The sequence below is a fragment of the Dromiciops gliroides genome, chromosome 4 (assembly GCF_019393635.1).
Source record: "Dromiciops gliroides isolate mDroGli1 chromosome 4, mDroGli1.pri, whole genome shotgun sequence".
NCBI classification, from domain to species: Eukaryota; Metazoa; Chordata; class Mammalia; order Microbiotheria; family Microbiotheriidae; genus Dromiciops; species Dromiciops gliroides.
In genome coordinates, this window is record NC_057864.1 from 341,589,504 (window position 1) to 341,612,546 (window position 23,043).

Sequence of the window (23,043 nt, forward strand, 5' to 3'; positions counted from 1 at the left end):
TACAGAACAGTGAGATATATGGGGTTTTTTTGTTTGTTTTTTTTTTTTTGCTGTGAGGCAATTGGGGTTAAGTGACTTGCCCAGGGTCACACAACTAGTAAGTGTTAAGTGTCTGAGGCCAGATTTAAACTCAGGTCCTCCTGAATCCAGGGCTGGTGCTCTATCCACTGTGCCACCTAGCTACCCCCGAGATATATGTTTGATAAAGGTATTCACCACAGGGTGGAAGAGAGCTATCACTGAGTCAAAGTGAAAGAGCGTCTCTCCGGACAGTAAAGTCCTTCAGATGTTCCTATTTGTAGACAATATGTTGATGCATATACCCCGAGATACTTCACTGTAATAGATTTATCATCATTCAATGATGTTTGGCCTCCACACAGGAAAGACCAAATGGGAGAAGAGTCAGATTTCAACATATCTAATGGGACACTGTGAGAAACCCCATTTAAAAATTTCTGGGACTCAGTGTTGGAGAAGTATCAAAGGTCTTTATTTATATATTCTCCAAACGAATGGGACAGCTCCCTAATGGAAAAGGGACTCGGGAGCCCTTTATCTCTTAACCCCGCTGGCCCTTCCCTTCTTCCTCAGTTACAATCTTCGAGCCAAACACTGGTGCCAAACGCTAGCCAAATGGAATGCAGTATAGTCAAAAGGGCAGCCCTCTAAACTCCTCCCCCATGTGACCAGCCTTGGGTCTCTCTCATCATGTGATCATGATTGCTGGGGAGGAGGGAGGAAAGGAGCCAATAGTAAGCCCCTTCTCCCAGCTGAAATTCACCTCCCAGACATTAATTGTTCCCCAGACAACTTCAATCAGCTTTTGAAGGGGGCCCATATTTTCCCATAGACACCCTGTAGAACTCATTCAACAAAATGTATATCTGAGGCAGACAGTTGAGATGGATATTGATCAGGACCCAGAATTGAAAAGGAGGTGAGTGACCTGGATTGTTTTTATGACATTGCAAAGCACTTTTACTAACCCCAAACTTCTCATAATAAGAAAGGTCCATCTTTTTGACACAAACATTTTTATTGGTGTTGCTGCTTAACAGTGAGATCTGGAATACAACTGCCTCTGATGAGCTAAGATGAACATCACACAGAGAGCAATGGAAAGGCACATGGTGGGTGTTTGCAGGCTGCAACATGTAATCTAATGAGCTCCAAAGAACAACAGGAGTAAATGAATTGTATGACCGAAAGGGAAGATGGGCTTCTCATGCAACAAGAAGGAGGATATGATATAGATGGCCAAAGTCCTCCTCTGGTACCTTTTTTTTTGTTTTGGTGTGGCAATTGGGGTTAAGCGACTAGTAAGTGTAAAGCGTCTGAGGACGGATTTGAACTCAGGTCCTCCTGACTCCAGGGCTGGTGCTCTATCCACTGCGCCACCTAGCTTCCCCCTCTGGTACCTTCTTAATGTTGGAAGAAAGGAGAAAAGGGCTGAGTAGACCCCTGTGGTGAACTTTTGGAAAGACATAAGAATCACAGGATGGATAGGCATGGATATAATCTGCATTGTTGCAGAGAACTGAATTGATGAGATCATAGATCCATTTGAATAAAATAGCCCAAAAATCAGATAATAACACTTCAGAATCAACTGGATAAGAAGAGAATTAATAAAAAGAACAAAGAAAATAAAAACTTCTTAGAAAAAAAAGAAAAGAAAAAAAACAAGGGGGCAACTAGGTGGCACAGTGGATAGAGCACTGGCCCTGGAGTCAGGAGGACCTGAGTTCAAATCCGGCCTCAGACACTTAACACTTACTAGCTGTGTGACCCTGGGCAAGTCACTTAACCCCAATTGCCTCAAAATAAATAAATAAATAAGTAAATAAAAAAATAATCATAAGTTGGGGTAAAGGAAAAGAGGGAAGATTAAGCACTTAACTGGGAAGGGAAAGAGAACGATCAAAAGAGGGGAAGAAACAGATAACTAAAATAAAAGAAGGAAAAAGAAACCAATAAATAAAGCAAAACCCCCAAACTAGGGAGAGAAGGGGCAAACAGGATAAGGCAAAGGTGGGAGCCCATGAGAAAAGAGTCACAGCAGGGTACTTTAAGAAAAATTAATTGTAGGGAGTAAATACTGACTTAAAAGAGGAAGAGAATTAAGAAAATACTAAACAAACATGAAGGAAATCACAAACCCAATTCTTATCACTTCAAATGTGAATGGACTTAGCAATCCAATAGAATGGAAGAAAATGGCAGAATAATAAGAAAACCCCACAATCAATTTTTTACAAGAAACATATCTAAAAAGCAAAAACACACTCAGAATCAAAATGAAAGGCAGGAACAAAATTGACTATGCACCAGGAAAATTTTAAAAAGCAAGATCTGCAATAAGTCTATCTGGCAAAGTAAAATTAAAAATATACAATTGCAATAGATAAACCAAGGAATTTATATTCTCAAAGAAATCAAGACAATGAATGGATAGCAATACTATGTATATCCACCAGATGGCACCATATCTAAATTTGGGGGGTAAAGTTTAAAATTTATTTTTAGACTTAAAAGGGGGAAAACAGAACATAGGATAGAATTCAATATAAAATAATAAATTTATATTTCAAGAAAACCTATGTAATACATACTACATGTTGTTTTCAAATCTGCCTAGCTTTTCTTTGCTTCCTTGTTGGTTTTCTTTTGTTTTATGTGGTATATTTTTTATTCCCCCCACTCCCCAAAGAAGACTGCAATTATGCATGGATATGCATGTGTATGAACAATGAATACATGTGCAAATTTCTATGCATATACATACATACACACATATATATGCACATATACATAGATATCTATAAACACACACACACATATTTGCACTCACACAGATATTAGATCCTACTATGCTTATTTCCACTTGTCTGTTTCTCTGAAGGTGCATAGCATCTTCCTTCACATGTCCAAGTATTTCCATGTTTTCCAAGTCAACTGGCTCATGATTTCCTACACCACAGCAATATTCCAATCTAATCACATCCTATTTGAGAGATTGTCTATGAAAGTATTTTTCCCAATTTTCTGCATTCCTTCTACTCTTGGCTATTTAGGTTTTCTTTATACAAGAAAATTTTAATTGAAAATAATCAAAATTATCCATTTTACACTTCAACAATTCTCTCACTTTATAATATTGTTTAAGGTCTGACTGCTGAATCTACTTCTTTTACACTTTTTTCCCTCATTTCTTTGAAGTTCCTGGAAACTATTGGCTTTACCCATGATATTACCTCAGTTATTTGGATCTGAGTTTATTTTTATAAAGTTTTGTGTTTATGTTAAAATAGTTCCTGTTTTGGCAGCTATACACTCAGGTATTTTATACTGTTTAGTTATTTTAAGTGGTATAAAGCAATATTGAATACTATTGCTGACACATAAGGAAATTTCTCTATTTCTCTTTTAATTAAATCTATTTTAACTTTAATTTTGCCTGAGATCATGATTACTATCCCTGCTTTTTTATATAATGTCTATTCCTGCCTTTATTTTATCTTGTATGCCTCTCATTTTTATGTTTCCTGCAAGGAACATATTGTTGAATTCAAATTTTTAATCTGCTATCAGTTTCTGTTTTATGCGTAAATACATCCCATTCACATTCTAAACTACAATTACTTGTGTATTTTCTTCCTTCCTATTTTTCCTCACTATGTCACCCTATTTACCCTATCCCTCCTCACTCCTCTGCTTTACTTCTACCTGTTACCTTGTCCTCCTATTCCTGACTCTACCTACCCCTCTAAGAGTGCTTCTATTATCCTCTCCCCCATTCCTATCCCCCCCTTTTTTTTTTTAAAGTGAGGCAATTGGGGTTAAGTGACTTGCCCAGGTTCACACAGCTAGTAAGTGTTAAGTGTCTGAGGCCGGATTTGAACTCAGGCACTCCTGACTCCAGGGCCGGTGCTCTATCCACTGAGCCATCTAGCTGCCCCCATCCCTTTTAAACTCATTGCTGATGAGAGTTAGGTTTCATCACTGCCTAACTCCCCTCTATTAGCTTCTTTTGTATCAATTTTCCCTTTTATATGTCATTTGTATAATTACTCCTTTTTATCACTCCCTACAGAGGGTTTTTTGGGTTTTTTTTGCAGGGCAATGAAGGTTAAACTTGCCCAGGGTCACACAGCTAGTGTCAAGTGTCTGAGGCCGGATTCAGGTCCTCCTGACTCCAGGGCTGGTGCTTTATCCACTGTGCCACCTAGCTGCCCCCAGAGTTTTATTTTTATAGAATCACCTCATCATACCCAGGTCAGCCAAAGCCTTTCTATCAAACTACCCAAATAATGACAGTCACACGAGTACTTCTAATCTTTTCACATATAAGAAGTAAACACTTTGTCCTTATTCAATCCCTTATAATTGGTCTTTAATGTTTACCTTATATTTTTCCCTTAAGTACTCGGTTTTTTGTCACAAAAACCTGAAAGTCTTTCATTCATTAAATGTCCATTTTTTTTTTATCCAGGATTGTATTTAACTTTGCTGGGTAAATTATCCTTGGTTGTAACCCTGTCTCTTTTGCTTTATGGAATATTCAAGACTTACAGTCCTTCAGCATAGTAGCTTCTAGGTCTTATATAATTCTTATTGTAGCTCCATAATATTTAAATTGCTTTTATTTATTGTTGCTTTCAATATTTTTTCCTTAACCTGGGGAACTTGGCTATGATATATTCCTGTAGGTTTTTCTCCTGAGATATCTTTCAGGTGTATTTTTTTCTATTTCTGCTTTACCTTCTTGTCCTTGAACTTCAGGGCAATTTTCTTGATAATTTCTTATAATATTGTATCAAGATTCTTTTTCTTATCATAATTTTCAGGTAATCCTATTATTTTTATATTATTTCTCCTTGGTCTATCTCCAGATCAGTTGTTTTTCTTACGAGATGTGCCATTTTCTCTTCTACTTTTTCATTCTTTTGGTTTTGTCTTATGATGTCTTGTTGTTTTAGAATGTCATTATCTTCCCCTTGACTAATTCTAGTTTTCAAGGAATTATTTTCATTAAGTTTTTGGTTCTCTATTTTAAGTTGGCTGACTTTCTTTTCATAATTTTCTTGATTTTCTTGGATTGCTTTTATCTTGTACTGCTTTTTTAAATGTTTTCTCTATTTCTCTCTCTCTTTTTTTTTTTTTTGCTGGGCAATGAGGGTTAAGTGACTTGCCCAGTGTCACACAGCTAGTAAGTGTCAAGTGTCTGAGGCTGGATTTGAACTCAGGTCCTCCTGAATCCAAGGCCAGTGCTTTATCCACTGCGCCACCTAGCTGCCCCTTCTTATTTGGTTTTTAAAGTTTTTTTTAAGGTGTTTTTTTTTTCCAGGGCAATGAGAGTTAACAGTGACTTGCCCAGGATCACACAGCTAGTGTCAAGTGTCTGAGACTGGATTTGAACTCAGGTCCTCCTGAATCCAGGGCTGGTGCTTATCTACTGTGCCATTTGCTTTTCTTAAGTTCAAATCCAGCCTCAGACACTTAACACTTACTAGCTGTGTGACCCTGGGCAAATCACTTAACTCCAATTGCCTCAAAAAAAAAAAAGAACAAGAGGAGAAAGAGACATGAGATCAACAAAAACAATCAATTTATTTATCTATCTAAGCTGACAATATATGTAAAATTCCGCAATTGTGGACTACTTCCCTATCCCCCCCCTCCCAACTTGGGGAGTATTTTCTCACATCTCTTCTTTGGAGCCAAGGTTGTTTTCTAACTTTTGCAATATTCATTTCCTATTGTTTCGGGATGAGAACATTAAATAATATAAGTATTTCTCAATACTATGTTGCCTTTATAAAAACAGACCATATCTCAGGACATAGAGAAAGCATAAATAAATGTAAAAAAAAAAATCAGATATACAGATTACCTGCTGAAATTGTAAAGCTTGTATAAACAAAGGTTGAGAACTATCTTTACATGTAATGGAAAAAAAAAGAAAAGAAAAATAAATAAATAAATCAGATATATATTTTCCAGAACACAAATCAATAAACAACAACAAGGAGCAAATCAAAAGACAGATATCCAGATGGAGCCTTAATGATGACATACTAAATAATGAGTAGGCCAAAGAGCACATCAAAGAAACAATAACAAAGTGAAATACAATGACATTGATGAGACAACATTCATTTAAAAGATTAAATAAGCACAAAAATGAATAACTTGAAAATTAGAGGAGAAACAGACATATTGCCAAACAATAAAAGCTGACTCTTTGAAAGGACTAACAAAATTGATATGCTTCTAAACACTTTGATTAAAGAGAGGAAAATCAAATTAACAAAAATAAATAAGCTAAAATTAACAAAGATTAAAAAGAATCATCAGAATCTACTATCTTGAGTTATATGTCAGCAAACCTGAGAATTCAAAAGAAATAGAGAATGATTTATCTGACAAAGAATTTTCTTCACAATAGCCCAGCAAAGTAAGTACCATCATCAACATCATTATCATCCTTACCCTCCATTGTTCTTACCTCTGCTTCAAAATTTTTTCCTCAGTTACTACTGCTGTTTCCCTCCATCTTATTCACTCCCCATGATATTCACTCCATTTTCTATCTTCTTTTACCCTATCCCTCCTGATTGCCCCTCCCCCATCTGACCTCCCTTCCGTCACCCCTCCCCCCTCATTCCCTTGCCCTCCCACTTTTCTGCAAGGCAAGATACATTGCTATACCCACTAGAATATGTATGTTATTCCCTCTTTGAGCCAATTCCCATAAGTATAAGGCTCATTCACTCCTCCCTAACTTTCTCTATACTCCATAAGCTTTTTCTTGCTTCTTTTGTGTGAGATATTTTATCCCATTTCACCTCTCCCTTTCCCTTTCTTAAAGTGCAATACTCTCACCCCTTAATTTTATTTTAAAATTCTTTATCAGGTATAAGGTGCTATATAGATGTTGGCTATTATTGTTGTTGCAATAATCAACCTAATGGGTGTTTTGTAAGGAAATCTCCCTTTGATATACTATATAAACGTAGTCTACTATTTAAAAAAAAAAAAAAGATGAGCAGAATGCTATCAGAAAAACCTGGACTTACATGAACTGAAGCAAAGTGAAATGTACTGTATACAAAATAACAGCAATATTATAGGATGATCTGCTGTGAATGACTTATTTTTAGCAGTGCTGTGATCCAAGACAACTCTGAAGGATTTATGAAAAAATTGCGATTCATTTACAGAGAAAGAGAATTATTTTAAAAATATAAAATAGGGGGCAGCTAGGTGGCACAGTGGATAGATAAAGCACCGGCCCTGGATTCAGGAGTACCTGAGTTCAAATCCGGCCTCAGACATTTGACACTTACTAGCTGTGTGACCTTGGGCAAGTCATTTAACCCTCATTGCCCCACCAAAAAAAAAAAGAAAAAAATATATAAAATACCCGAATTGATAGACCATAAACAATAGATATTAAATAATCCAATTACAGAAAAGGAAATTGAACTGGCTATATAGGAACTACTTAGAGGCAGGGGAACCCCATATTTATAGGACTTATATTTATAGGAGGGGTCTATCAAACTTTTAAAGAACAATTAATAATTTACACTACTCAAATTATTCTCAAAAATGTTAGAAAGAAAAAATTGTGTTAACCAAACATGATTTATGAGATCAGTACAGGTCTAATGCTTAAACCAAAAAAATACAGGCGTGCAGGGTTGATTCAGTACAAGGAAAACTATAATCACAATAAACCCCACAGTTTAATTATAACAAAAACAAGACACTTGGTTATATCAATAATGCTGAAAATAGTTTCTAAAATTAAATTTTAATCAATTTCTTTTATTGTTATATTACCTAGATCTCCCTCTCTATTCTACGCCCTTCCCCCTACTAGAAAGCTGTCTTTTATAACAAAGAATTATTTTTCTTTTTTTTTCTTTTTCTTTTTCTTTTTTTTTTAGTGAGGCAATTGGGGTTAAGTAACTTGCCCAGGGTCACACAGCTAGTAAGTGTCAAGTGTCTGAGGCCGGATTTGAACTCAGGTATTCCTGATTCCAGGGCCGGTGCTCTATCCACTGCGCCACCTAGCTGCCCCACAAAGAATTATTTTTAAAAGAACAAGAGGAGGGGGGCAGCTAGGTGGCGCAGTGAATAGAGCACAGGCCTTGGATTCAGGAGGACTTGAGTTCAAATCCAGCTTCAGACACTTAACACTTACTAGCTGTGTGACCCTGGGCAAATCACTTAACTCCAATTGCCTCAAAAAAAAAAAAAAAGAACAAGAGGAGAAAGAGACATGAGATCAACAAAAACAATCAATTTATCTATCTATCTAAGCTGACAATATATGTAAAATTCCGCAATTGTGGACTACTTCCCAATCCCCCCCCTCCCAACTTGGGGAGTATTTTCTCACATCTCTTCTTTGGAGCCAATGTTGTTTTCTAACTTTTGCAATATTCATTTCCTATTGTTTTATGGTTGTTGTTTTTTTCCACTTACATTACAATTTTTTACATCCTTTATAATCTTTTTTTGGCTCTGCTTACTTCACTTTCCACTAGTTCTTATAAGTGTTTCCATGATTCTTTTTCTTTATCATATTTGCTATTTCTTTCCTTTTTTTGCCAGCCAATGAGGGTTAAGTGATTTGCCCAGGGTCACAAAGCTAGTAAGAGTCAAGTGTCTGAGGTCAAATTTGAACTCAGGTCCTCCTGAATCCAGGGCTGGTGCTTTATCCACTGCACCATCTAGCTGCCCCAAAATTTGCTTTTTTTTTTTTTTTTTTTTAGTAAGGCAATTGGGGTTAAGTGACTTGCCCAGGGTCACACAGCTAGTAAATGTTAAGTGTCTGAGGCCGGATTTGAACTCAGGTACTCCTGAATCCAGGGCCCGTGCTCTATCCACTGAGCCATCTAGCTGCCCCTGCTATTTTTTACAGTACAGGAAAATTCCATTAATTCATGTGCCATGATATTTATTTATCCCCAATCGATATCTAAAGCCTTATGGGGAAATGCTCCAAATCATTAATGATGATAAAAATGCAATGAGCAATCAAGATTCCAGAAGACCAATGATAAAACTTGTTTACTACCTTGTAACAGAAAATTAAGACACATTTTTAGACACTGGCAGTTTGGGAATTTATTTGACTTGACTATGTGTATGTGAGGGCCAAAATTTTATATACGGAGTGTTATTTGGATGACTCACCTTAATACTGGGGTCCTGGAAATAATGAGGGACCCTTCCCTCTGAACTGCCCTTTTTAGATATTTCTCCCACACCAATAAGAAAGGAGCCTTACAGCTTTAATTCACAGAAGGATCAGATTTTATTACTTGGGAATTAATTAAACAACAAAGGTGAAACTAATAAAAATCAAAGACATGGAAATAGGAAAAAAGAAATACAGATAAATACTCTTAACTCTAAACTTAACCTATGCAATCCCCAGACTGTTTCCAATTAAGCTAGTTCAAAGGAATTTAGGGTTTCCGTAATTAACTCACCAAAACCTGGAATTCTACAGTTGTTCGTGCCACCGGGAAAAGCAGCCGCCCGAGAGAGAGAACGTAAGTAACCACTGGAAGGGGAGCAGTCACCAGAGAGAGACCGTGTTCCGGAAGAGACCTAATGTTCTGAAGAGCCTCCTCTTCCCTTCAGGGAGTGTTCAATCTTTCCTCCCCCAAAAGGGGAGGTCCTTCAAAAACTGCCTATGGAGAGTCCTCCTTCTGACCTCAGTCGTATGTAACTTCAGGGTGGGCCAGGTGTGGCCCTTCCCAAATGAGTCAGCTAAAAGCCAATAATTTTACCACAAATAATTTTTACCACAGTGTATTTGTTACAAGGGGTTTCTTTTTCCCTTTCTGTAGAGAAGGGACAAAAGAAAGAAGGGAGACAAAGTAGCTAAGAGAAAGAAATAGAAAACAAAAGAAAAGAGGACCAATAAGGCTTCTTTAAAAAAAAATACAAAGAACAGAAAGTCAGAAAGAAGCACAAGCAGTAAAACTTCGAAAGCTACAGGTTAAATTATTATATAAAAAGAAAAAACAAGATGTATGTAATAAAAATCTAGTTTCTTATATAATCCTCTTTGTCCTTTCTAGTATGTATATGAAAATGTCCATTTTATTTAGTGTTTGTTAAATTCAGAATAAAAATAACTTTTAAAAAAAGTACTTAACATCCTCTACCAAAGGTCTACATCCTATTTTGGAAAGACTTAACTATTATGACCTAGAGCTTTTCCCTCTCATAATGATAATTACCTTTTGGAAAAAATAATCCGCAATATGCTTAGCTTGGGAAGAAACAATAGGCTTTATGTTCTCAAGATAATTCCACAGGGCCTGGCAAATACTCATAATTACCTTGTATTTATTTAGAATATATTCTATTTATACAAAGGGAAACAGCAGATCTCCTTCATATAGAACTGATCTCTGAACAAAAAAGACAGGACCAGGTTCAAGCTCCTCATCACCCTTGTAAATTGTATAACCTCTCAGTAATCTGTGGCCTCACAAAACCCCTAGGGCTGTTTAACCAGATTAAAATGTAATTGGGAAATGTTTAACAAAATAAATATACAACACAGATAATGTTAATTTGTAGTTTTCTAAGTGAATATGTAGCTCCCAGGATTTGATTCTGATGCCACTACTCCAGGTCAAAGTTTCTTTTTTTTTTTTTTTGGTGGGGCAGTGAGGGTTAAGTGACTTGCCCAGGGTCACACAACTAGCAAGTGTCAAGTATCTGATGCCACATCTGAACTCAGGTCCTCCTGAATCCAGGGCTGGTGCTTTATCTACTTCGACACCTAGCTGTCCCCCAGGCCAAAGCTTCTTAAACTGTGGGTTGAAACCCCATTTGGGGGGTAATTGAATGTGGGCATTGCAGAAAAATTTGGCAAAACTAAAGGGTTATGCATATCTATTTCATATACCTATATACTGTAACGATTGGAATAACGCCACCTGCTGGATACTTACTGTAGAAGAGTTCTGCCCATGAAGGGAAGGTCTTTGAGGGCAAGACCAGGAGTCAGGAAGTGACGCGGGCTAGTGGGAGGAGGAAGGAAGAGACTGGCGCTCAGTCTCGCTCTCTTTCCTGAGGACGCTGGTGGAGAAGGGAGCTAGAAATGTGCTCTCCCTTTAATAGATAGGAATCTAGGCCTTTCTCTCTCTCTTTACCAAATTCTTGTTTTCCTTAATAAATGCTTAAAAGCCTAACTCTTGCTAAAGCTTATAATTTATTGGCGACCACTCATTAGATATTTTAGACAGTTTAGCTAGAATTTTAGCCCTTAACAATACCCAGGATTGCGTAAAAATTTCTTGGGGTGGTGAGTGGAAAAAGTTTAAACAGCCTGCTCTAAGCAACCATCATAAGGCCGTAAATTGCAGAAAAGTGCTGAGCTGCATTGATATTTCTGGTTTATTATGCATATAGTGTCTATTCCTTGAAAAAAATGTAAGCCAGTAAGGGTAGGAAATGTTTCATTTTTTGTTTTTCTATCCCCATTGTGTGGCATATTAATGGCACCTGATAAGTGCTTCCTAAGATTGAATTTTAAAATTTAACTATGTGTCAGAATTCTCAAGTTACAGGAAGTTAGTCAATAAACATTTATTAAGTACTTACTATGTGCCAGGCACTGTGCTAAGCTCTGGGGATTCAAAAAGAAGCAAAAGACAGTCCCTGTCCTCAAGTAGCTCATAATCTAACAGGGGAGACAACGAGCAAACAGATATGTATAAACAAACTACAGCAGAAAATATAGATATATGAGTAGCAAATAATTGAGAGGGAAGGCCCTGGAACTGAGAGTTTGGGGAGCTACGTGGGTCAGTGGATAGAGTGTAGGGCTTGGAGTCAGGAATGCCTGAGTTCAAATCTGGCCTCAGACACTTTCTAGATGTGTCACTCTAGGCAAGTCTCTTTATCTGTTTGCCTCAGTTCCTCATCTGTAAAATGAGATGGAGAGGGAAATGACAAACCACTCTAGTTCCTTTCCTAAGAAAAGTCCCACATAGGGTTATGAAGAGAGTTGGACACAGACTTGATGTGGGCTGGAATTTGTGTCAAATTGATCATGAGTCGTCCCAAAAGAATTACAAGACTCAGTGACTCAGTTTCCCAAGTTTTATTGCAAAACTGTGAGTGATCACAGGGAGAGAACCAGAAAAGTGGAAAGGTATCTCTCAAATAAAGAAAGGAAAGACAGTTCTATTTATAGTATGGATAAATTGATGATCAGTCTCATTATACTAATCTCCACCTTTGGGAGGTATAAGGGAGGGCCTGTCCTACTCATTATAATAATCTCCACCTTTGGGAGGTACTGGGGAGGGCCTTTCCTAATTTGGAGTTCCTGGGGTCCTAAGCCAACCCCCGAGGCGGTACCTTTTTCAGTGGAGGTGTGTTTTGGGGGTTTACACATCATAAGGTGAATCTGGGGACAGATTTGGCCTTTTCTGCACATGTCTCTTTCTGATTCCCATGCTTAGTTTCTAAACATCTTCATTTTTCATTAGAATTTCTATACCCTGTTTTCTGTCTTATGGGTACTGATCACTGTGGGTATGATAACCTAGCATCCTGACTTGTAAGTTATCCATTAACTGGGGTCTGAATCCCTTTTAGAGCTAATATCTGAATTAGAGCTTGGACCTTAGGTTTTTCTATTAACCCCTTTTTTGCCTCCTACATCAGACTGAACAAGAAAAGGTGAGATTTTAGTTGGAATTTAAAGGAAGCCAAGGAATAAAGTAGGCAGGGATGAGGAGGGAGAACATTCTAGGCATGGGACAACCAGAGAAAATGCCCAGGAGGTCAGTTATCACTGCATTGAAGAGAAGATGGTAGAGAGTTAGGTATAAGAATGTTGGAAAGGTGGGAGGGATAGGTAGATTATGAAGGGCTTTGAATACCAAACAGAGAATTTTGCATTTGATCCTGAAGTTTATTGGTGTGTTTACATGGTTGGACTTATCCTTTGGGAAAATCACTTTGGTTACTTAGTGGATGCATTGGAGGGGGGTAGAGACTTGAGAGGGGCAGATTTACTAGCAGGCTATTATAATAGAACAGGTGTGGGATGATGAGGCCCTGTACCAGGTAGTGGCAGTGTCAGAAGAGAGGGTGTATTGGGAAGATATTGCAAAGGAGAAACTGACAGGCCTTGGTAACAGCTTAAATATGAGGATGGGGTGGGGTAAGAAATAGTAAAGAATCCAAGATGACTTCTGGGTAAGCCTGAGGGACTGAGAAGATGGTGAGGCCCTTGACAGTAACAAGGAATTTTGGAAGGGGAGAGATTTCAGGGAATAGATAATGGGTTCAGTTTTGGACAAGTTGAGTTTAAGAAGTCTACAGATAGCTGGTAGGACAGTGAATTTCACTGGGCCTAGAGTGAGGAAGACCTGAGTTCAAATTCAGCCTCATACACTAGTTACTTATCCCTGGGTAAGTCACTTAATCTCTGGCAATAATAATAATAGTGCCTACCTCTCAGGGTTATTGTGAAGATTGAATTGGAATATTTTTTTTAATTGCTTAGTATAATGCCTTGCACATAGGTGCTATAAAAAATGGGGATAATAATAGCATATACCTACCAGGGTTGTTGTAAAGATCAAATTAGATTGTTAAGAAAAATGAATGTTAAAACTTTTAAAGTGTAATTGAGAAATATTGAATGAAAAAAATATATCAAAAAGATCAAACCAGATAACATTAATATTTTTAAAAACCCTAGTACTTAAAAGGTGCTATACAAAACAAGGGGGGTATTAATAGTACCTATCTACCAGGGTTGTTGTGAAGATAAAATCAGGATAAATGAAAGTTAAATTTTTAAAAATGTAATTGGAGGGGCAACTAGGTGGCACAGTGGATAGAGCACTGGCCCTGGATTCAGGAAGACCTGAGTTCAAATCTGACCTCAGACACTTGACACTTACTAGCTGTGTGACCCTGGGCAAGTCACTTAACCCCAATTGCCTCACAAAAAAAATTGGAAAAAAACTGTAATTGGGACATATTTAACAAAATAACAAAATATTTTTAAAAAAATCAAATTAGACAGGGCAGCTAGGTGGCACAGTGAATAAAGCACTGGCCCTGAATTCAGAAGGACCTGAGTTCAAATTTGATCTCAGACAATTGACGATTACTAGCTGTGTGACCTTGGGCAAGTCACTTAACCCTCACTGCCTCGCAAAAAAACAACAACAACAAAAACCCAACCCCAAACAAACCAAACCAAACCAAAATAAAACAAAACAAAAAAGTTCTTAGAGCAGTGCTGGGCACCTAGTAGATACTGATAGAGATACTGATTCCCGTCCCCCCGTGTTAAAACATAGCCGACATAAAACATGGTGACTTTTTTTTTTCTTGGTGACATTTCTTGAGCTCACACAAATGCAAGAATTTATCCAAAGTGACTCTGAGGATTGCGCTGCTTCCCACAGCGCAGTTGCAGGGAAGAAAGCTATTGGTATCCATAGCAACCAGGGGCAGCCATTCACTCCTCATTAAAAATGGCCGTCAGCACATGTCTATGTTTCACATTCTTCCACCGAGCCTCATTGGACGGTACGGCCCACGTCTGGTACGGAGTAGGCGGATGTGACGTCACAAACAATTTCCGGTTCCGCCGTCGGGAGTCAGGGCCGGGAGAATGATGGTGGTTTGACTCCTATTCCTGCCGCGCACGTGGATCTTGGCGTCCTAGTTGCCAGAGCGATGGCGGAGTTGGACCGCGTAATGTGAGTGGGTAGGGTTGGGGAAGTTTTTATCGTTAACTCTATCGTTAGGCCCTCCAGTCCCCTTCGCTTTCTTTTCCTGCCTCCAGCCCCCGAGGGAAGTCAGACTGGCCAGCCTAGGGGAGCCCGCGGGCGACGCGGCCCCTCTGACGTGGGGGGCTCCGGCGGAGGCCTGCTGCTGGAGATGTTGGCATCTACTTACCCAGTTTCTAACTCCCCCTTTGTTCCCCCTCCTCTCCTTTCCCCGCAGTGTCTCCCTCCCTCGCCCCGCTCCACTTTTATCCCTTCCCCCCATGCAACTCCCTTGAAGGAAAACAACCCAGGCCTCTCCCACCTGCGCCCCAGTTCTGCGGAGCGTCAGATCCTTAACTAGGGAAGCCTCTGGAGAAAAGAGCTGGCGGTGTTTGACGGGACACTATTTGTGTTTATATCCCAAGGCCCTCCTCCCTGGTGTCTGGTGTGTCCTGGTGCTTCTGTTCTTGTTGGATAAATGAATGAATAAACAAGGGAAAGCTTTGTTACTCTCACTGTGAGATAGAGATGCAGAACTCATCAAACGTCTCTTCTGCCTCCTTTCATAGAATAGCTGTACATACTTAGGCTTTCCTTAAAATAAACCTGTCCAAGTAGGTATTGCAAATGTTAAGATCCTTTAAAAAATAATTTTATGGATTATTACCAGATTATTAATTTGATTGAATAAAATTAAATTATTTAAAATTATTAATACTTTTATTTTCAGATCCTCATGCTCTGTCTTTCTCTGTCCCCTTCAGCCCCTCCCTCCTTTTTCCTCAGTCAGGAAAACCTAGGTTGAAGTTCTGTCTTTAACACTAGCTTTATGATCCTGAGCAAGAAAAGCTCCGTGCTCTCATCAACTGTCTTGTAGAGAAAGTACATCGATATGAGTTTTCTTACTATGGAGTTCACTATACTAGTGAAAACACAAATCCAATTCCTAATTCCCTTCTAGGTGAAAAGATCCTGAAATAGAGTGGTCAGAGTAAAGAAGTAGGGACCTGTGGGAGAGTTTAACAGTAAAATTGATCAAAAGTGGCAACTGGATGGATGTGCAGAATGATTAAGAGCAGAGTCAGAGTTGATTCCAGCATTATACACCCATGAAGTCATGGTGTATAACTGAGGGTCATGGTAAAATGAAAAGTTCAGTTTTAGGAAGATAAGATTTGTTTGTTTGTTTTTTGGTGGGCAATGGGGGTTAAGTGACTTGCCCAGGGTCACACAGCTAGTAAGTGTCAAGTTTCTGAGGCCGGATTTGAACTCAGGTTCTCCTGAATCCAGGTCTGGTGCTTTATCCACTGTGCCACCTAGCTACCCCCCCAAAATTTGGTTTTGAATGGGTTCAGTTTCAGGCATGTTGGGGAAAATCTAAGTGGAAGAGAGATTTAGCTATTAGTTGAAAATTCAGGTCTGGAATTTAGATGATTAAGGCTAAGGATATAGATTTAGTAATTATCTGTTTAGAGATGCTATTTGAAGCTATGGGAGAATATGACTAGCAGAAACATCTCAAAAGCTGAGTCTTAGGCAATTCGTCTAACTGAAATTAAGAATTTAGTGGGGAATGTTCCATTTGGGTTTGATTAAATTAGTTTACAGAGGTTATTATCCCCATAGTTGTTGGTGGTTTTTTGTTTTTGTTTTTGCAGGGCAATGAGGGTTAAGTGACTTGGCCAGGGTCACACAGCTAGTAAGTGTCAAGTGTCTGAGGTCAAATTTGAACTCAGGTCCTCCTGAATCCAGGGCTGGTGCTTTGTCCACTGCGCCACCTAGCTGCCCCCATCCCCATAGTTGTTAAAGTTCTTCCTCTTGCAATTATTTTCTGTTTGCTTTTTCCACATCCTGAACATAATCTCCTCGAGGGCAGAGACTATCATTTTTTGTCTTTGTATGCCTCATATTTAGGATACTGCTTTTTATCTAGTCCATTTTTGTAATTAATAGATATTTGTTGAGTTGAATCAGTAATTACTATTCAGGGTCTGGACATTCAACCTAGTTGTGAATCTACCTAAGTGTACTCATGCATAGCCCACACCTTTCCATCTTGTCCACAAGAGTAGCTTCAGAAAGTTTGCCAGTACTTTCCAAAATCTAGGTAAACTATACCTGGGGCAGCTAGGTGGCATAGTGGATAGAGCATTGGCCCTGGGGTCAGGAGGACCTGAGTTCAAATTCTGCCTTAGACACTTGACACTTACTAGCTGCATGATCCTGGGCAAGTCATTTAACCCTGATTGCCTCAAACATCCGGGCCATCTTCAGTCATTATGATGTATATCTTGCCACTGGACTCAGATGGCTCTCGAGGAGAGAGTGAGGTTGGTGACCTTGCATCACCCTCTCTCACTTAAAGCCAATTTACTTCAAGTTGTGATATCACCTCTTGATGTCATCATGGTCCTCTTCCAGAATGAAGGACAAACAAGAATAAACTATACCAACATCATTCTCTTGTTGCTCTACTTGTGTCTATTAAAAAGAGACAGTTTGGGGGTGGCTAGGTGGCGCAGTGGGTAGAGCACTGGCCCTGGATTCAGGAGGACCTGAGTTCAAATCTGACCTCAGACACTTGACACTTACTAGCTGTGTGACCCTGGGCAAGTCACTTAACCCCCATTGCCCCGCCAAAAAAAAAAGTCAATAAAAAAAAGAGACAGTTTATGGTAAAATGAGAAGAGCACTGTATTCTGAGAGGACCTGGCCCCAACCTATCTTTACATCCTCATTATACATTATTCCCCTTTCCAAACTCATAAGAACCAGCCAAACTGGTTTTTCATTTTCATACATTGCACTTCATGTTTTGTTTCTGTGTCTCTGCCCTAGCTATTTCCTATATCTTGAATGCACTGCTGCTTCACCTCTCTCCCATATAGACTTTGATAGCCTGGGGCATATCCACTCCTCAGTGTATCATCAGATTTTAGTGGAGAATTTGTCTCCTTCACAATTTTATAAGAGTTGATCTCCCTTAAAATTTTTTTTCCACGTGAATTTAATTCATTATTGGTAAATAGCTTAATATAAATATGTTTAATATAATTATAAATTATATTACAATATAGTTATATACTTGTTTTCTATAATTTATATAATTTTTGAAAGCGTATGTACATTATTTAAATGATTATTTGAACTAAATATGAAAAATAGTACTTTATATTCAAGTGTAATTTCTAAACTGTCCAATTTCTTTGTACAGAAAGCCCAAAACAAAACGGACGAAGAGATTCCTTGAGAAGAGAGAGCCTAAACTCAATGAAAATGTTAAAAATGCCATGCTTATTAGAGGGGGAAATGCAAATGCAACAATTACTCAAGTACTCAGAGATATGGTAAGTGCATTTTAAAAACCTAAAACCTTATTTCTGTCCTTACTAAAAGTACTTATTGAAAATACTTGAGAAAATTTTCACCGTGGCTTTTTAATTTAAAATATCTCATTAGAGTAAGGCTCTACTTTCAAGAAATAAAAGGGTATATTTATACTGAGTGGACTGTTTGAAGAGTATGGAAACCTTGAGTGAGGGGAAATTCAAAGTGATATGAAGAAGGATAGTATTTGAAAAATTATGTAAAAATGACAGGCGAAAGAATATTGATGCAGGGTTTGACTGGTCTTAGTGCCAAACAAATGTGGGACAGAAGTATGTAGTAATACAGATAAGAAATGACTCATGCCTGTAAGACTGGGAATAATGTTGTTTTGTTTTGTTTTTTTGTGTGAGGCAATGGGGGTTAAGTGACTTGCCCAGGGTCACACAGCTAGTAAGTGTCAAGTGTCTGAGGCCGGATTTGAACTCAGGTCCTCCTGAATCCAGGGCCAGTGCTTTATCCACTGCGCCACCTAGCCGCCCTGGGAATAATGTTGAACAATAAATACTGAGTAGTTTAATTTTTGCTGAGATTTCAGATCGTTTTGATGTTTTTGTGACTGTAAATTCTCTTTTGCAGTATGCTTTGAAGAAACCTTACAGTGTTTTATATAAAAAGTAAGTAATATTTTATTTAATGTTTTTTAAAATCAAGTATACAATTTGGCATCTGACATTATGCAGTAGCTCCATGGGAAAAGTAGAGTGTGAGGGTAAGAAGCACTCATTTCTTTAAGACGGATTAAATAAAAAAAACTTTTTAAAGAGGATTAATGGATCTAGATCAGGCCAAATAAGCTGCTTGTGAGCATGCTACTGTCACTATAATTTAGACTGGGTAGAAGATTTTGATTGAGTGGGCTTCAGAAGAGGAAGAGGTTGCTGATTGAAGGAGGTAAAGGGGGTGTCTGGCACTAACTGGGGCGTAAGGAGGTCTCAGTGAGGATTAATAAATAGGAAGTACTATAAGTGAGGTCCAGGTTGAAGAGCATTTTGTTCACTATAGAATGAAAATTCCAGAGGGCACAATGGAAGGGAGAGGAGGTGGTGGGCAAGGGTGGTTTGGGACATGGGTGGGATAGGGATGAGAAAAGAAGAGGAGATGGCTGGCACTTAATAAATATTTGTTGTATTGAGTTGCACTGTTTGGAACAAAACAGTTTCCTTATCCTCTAAGTATAGTGATGACATAGGGAGAAAAGGGAATAAGAATTCTGTTTGTCTTTCCATATGGCAAGATGATGCTATAGGTAAAATTGCTTGTAAATAATATTAGAGCTTTTATAATTAAACAGGAAAGCAAACTATAAAAAGTTGAAAGGAAAGGGAATGATGTGCACTTCTCTAATTGATAATCATTTTAAACTATTAGGATTAATGATGGGATATAGTACATGACTCTACACAACAATGTTTTGCAAAACAATATGGTTTTTTAAAAAAAAGTTATAGGGGGCAGCTAGGTGGCGCAGTGGATAAAGCACCAGCCCTGGATTCAGGAGGACCTGAGTTCAAATCTGGCCTCAGACACTTGACACTTACTAGCTGTGTGACCGTGGGCAAGTCACTTAACCCTCATTGCCCTGCAAAAAAAAAAAAAGAAAGAAAAGAAAAAGTTATGTTCGAGGGGGCAGCTAGGTGGCGCAGTGGATAAAGCACCGGCCCTGAGTTCAAATTCAGCCTTAGGCACTTGACACTTACTAACCCTGGGCAAGTCACTTAACTCTCATTGCTGCACCCCCCCCCAAGTTATGTTAAAGGAAACTTGCCATAAACTTAATAGATACAAATTTAAAAAGTAAAATGCATATTCAAAGGAGTCATCCACCTACCATTAGATAAATGGTGAAAAGTTATAAGCAAACAAATCAGGAGGATGCACATATTATAAACTCTCACTTGAGCAAATGTTTAAACTTACTGATTAAGTAAATTGAGGTATCAGTTTATATCCATTAAACTGGGAAAGAAAATAAAAGTGACAAAACTCAATCCTGGCAGGGTTGTTGAGAAACATATATAGTGTGTACTGCTGGAAGAATTACAAATTAGTAATATCTTTCCGGAGGAGAGTCTGGTAATACATAGCGAGTCACACAAATAATCACTTGCTCCAATAATATACTATTGGGATATATATTATGTTTTTTTATTATAAATTTTGAGTGTAATTGTTGAAAAATAAATTGCATAAAATGTAATATTGATTTTTTGGTAATTTTTATATCGTTAGAAAAAACATTACAAGACCCTTTGAGGATCAGACATCACTGGTAAGTATAATGCAGCCTCTCTAATGTATCAGGCCTGATGCATTTGTTGGGATAGCTAAGTATAGAATGTCATGCTACATATGGAGATATATGAAATATATAGAACAGTTGTTAAGTTGTTATGGATAAAAGCCATTTCCTTCTTTTACTTAAATGATCTGTGAGTTAATCACTCTAGACCAGTGGTTCATACTCAGAAATGGGGCCACCAAAATATACATAAGGATCCCTTTAGGCAGCATAGTGTCTTAATAAACCACATATTAACATTGTCTGTTTTGTATAGTATTTTTATTTATTTTGTTAAATATGTCCCAATTACACTTTAATCTGGTTCAGCCTATACTGGAGAATGTTGTGGGCTTCATGGGCCACGTTTTTGACACCTGCTCTAGACACCCCCTCCACTGATACACACTGCAACTCTTATGTGACTCAGGTAGTCCTTGATAGTTTCTACAGCTAAAAAATCCATTACCATGCAGCCAATATTATAAGTCTCTTCAGACACTGGCAAGGCTGGTGTTCAGATGACAAATGTATTATATCACCAAATCTGTAGTAGAAGAAACCCTTTTTGTTTTGTTTTGTTTTGTTGGTGAGGCAATTGGGGTTAAGTGACTTGCCCAGGGTCACACAGCTAGTAAGTTGTCAACTGTCTGTGAACTCAGGTCCTCCTGACTCCAGGGCCAGTGCTCTATCCACTGCACTGTGTAGTTGCCCCTGAAGAAACCCTTTTAATCTTGATAGGAACTACCAGATCTTGTACTTTCCTGGGGTAGCCTTCAAAAGTCTACATTTGGGGGCAGCTAGGTGGCCTCAGACACTTGACACTTACTAGCTGTGTGACCTTGGGCAAGTCACTTAACCCTCATTGCCCCGGGGGGGGGTCTACATTGATACCCACATCACAGTGAGGCACTGGAGAGGGGGGATTTATGAGAAATATTTTAGCTCCTCTATTAATATTTTTTGGGAGGTGCTTGATCCAGTATTTATGATTGTTATTGACATTACATTTGAAAGGAAAATTAATCATAGACCAACAGAAGGAAACTCACTCTAAGCCAGGTGCAGTGGGAAAGCTTAGTGTCCAAGTGCAAATGGTTTTTGATGTAGGGGCCAGGATGAGCTTCACTGTCATGAGGAGGATGGTATGACCCTCTCAAGCATGATGGAAAATGAGGCAAATAAGGGATTTAGCAGCCATAAGGCTGAGATAAGAAGACATAGGATGGGCCTGAGATTGGCACATGCATATTATATGTCCTAGTATGAAAAGGGTGATAATCTTAGATTAGGAGACAGTGGAACACCATGAAGTTAAATTTCTTCCATTTAACAGGATAAGTGTTGTGTGCATGTGTGTGTGTTTTAAAAATTAAAAACGTAAAATTATGCTCAAGCTGAAAACCCCATTCGGGAAAAAGGAAAGGTCACTAGTTTCCTACAGTAGCCCTCCAGAAAAGACTTTCTTCTTCTTAGATAGTTGTTGAAGCCCCAGGACAGAGGCTTGAAGCTCTTGGGGCTGAACTGGCATTTGCCTCACTTGAGGAAATTCACTGTGATTCTTTTGTTTCCCTCTGGAATTGGCTCTACATTCATCAACTCCTTAGGAGAAATGATGACTTTGCCTGCTATTCTTTCAGTCCCATTCACCTCACTATGAGAGTTCTAGGTTTCATTTACCTTCTTCTCACACTAGCTTCTGTCAGAGTGATATTGGCTCATACTGTGGACTCCGCTACATGAATGAAAGATTTAGGAAAACCCACTTCTTCCCTCTAGTTTTGAGAGAATCTGACATTTATGAGGGGAAAACTGTCACCAGAGCCAGAGTGGGAAGAACTAGGGTTTCCTCAGCCTGACACTGTAGGCAAAATAGTCAGAAGGAAGAGGTGTTTTTTTTGTGTTCACTACCTTTCATAACATAGTTGCCACTCCATTAGTTATTCCTGGGGTTAGTTTGTTAAAAGGACAAAATAAGATACTTTGAGTCAAGTATCTTGTTCGGGGGATTAAAACTGAACACATTTTCTTGTTGCTGGGCATTGTGTAGTGGAGAGAGCTCTGAGTTCAAGTCATAGCTTTGCCTTTTACTAGTCATTCCTTAATTTCTAGGAATTTCAGTTTCCTTATCTATAAAGTGGATGAACTAGTGTGATGCTCATATGAGATAATGTCCAGGTGGCTAGGCCAGGTGGTGGACAAGTCACTCATCCTTATCCAGGGAAGATTCATGTAGAAGATATAAAAAGTTCAGCATCTTATTCTCACCTTGACAGTATTGAACTATTTCCAATGGTTTATGGTTCAGCCCAGAACCAATAGTTTCTTTCTTTTTGTTGAGATAAGGAATAAAGGAGTAATGTGAATAATTTTTGGAGCTGTAGATAGTCTAAGAATCCAGAAGATGAGTTATTTAGACTTGAAACCACCCTCCTGTACATCTATTCTTCTTTAGTCTGGAATAAAAAGAAATATTTAGGACAGCAAGGTGTGAAAGGTTTCAACTGCTAAGAGATAGCCATCATGATGAAAACAGGCATTTAGCGATTGCCAGTCTAGGAAGGATGTAGTTGTCATATGTACACCCTC

At 38.4% G+C, this 23,043-nt stretch overlaps 1 protein-coding gene across 1 annotated transcript in view; it reads left to right on the forward strand.

Moving 5' to 3' along the window:
- Positions 1–14,656: 14,656 nt before the first annotated feature.
- Positions 14,657–23,043, forward strand: part of RPF2 (ribosome production factor 2 homolog) — a 42,427-nt gene continuing 34,040 nt past the window's right edge. Inside the window, exons 1-4 of the mRNA XM_044004110.1 lie at positions 14,657–14,777; positions 18,001–18,133; positions 18,753–18,790; positions 20,406–20,445. Of these exons, the coding sequence (XP_043860045.1) occupies positions 14,755–14,777; positions 18,001–18,133; positions 18,753–18,790; positions 20,406–20,445 (234 nt within the window). The 5' untranslated portion in view covers positions 14,657–14,754. The remainder of the gene's footprint in view (positions 14,778–18,000; positions 18,134–18,752; positions 18,791–20,405; positions 20,446–23,043) is intronic.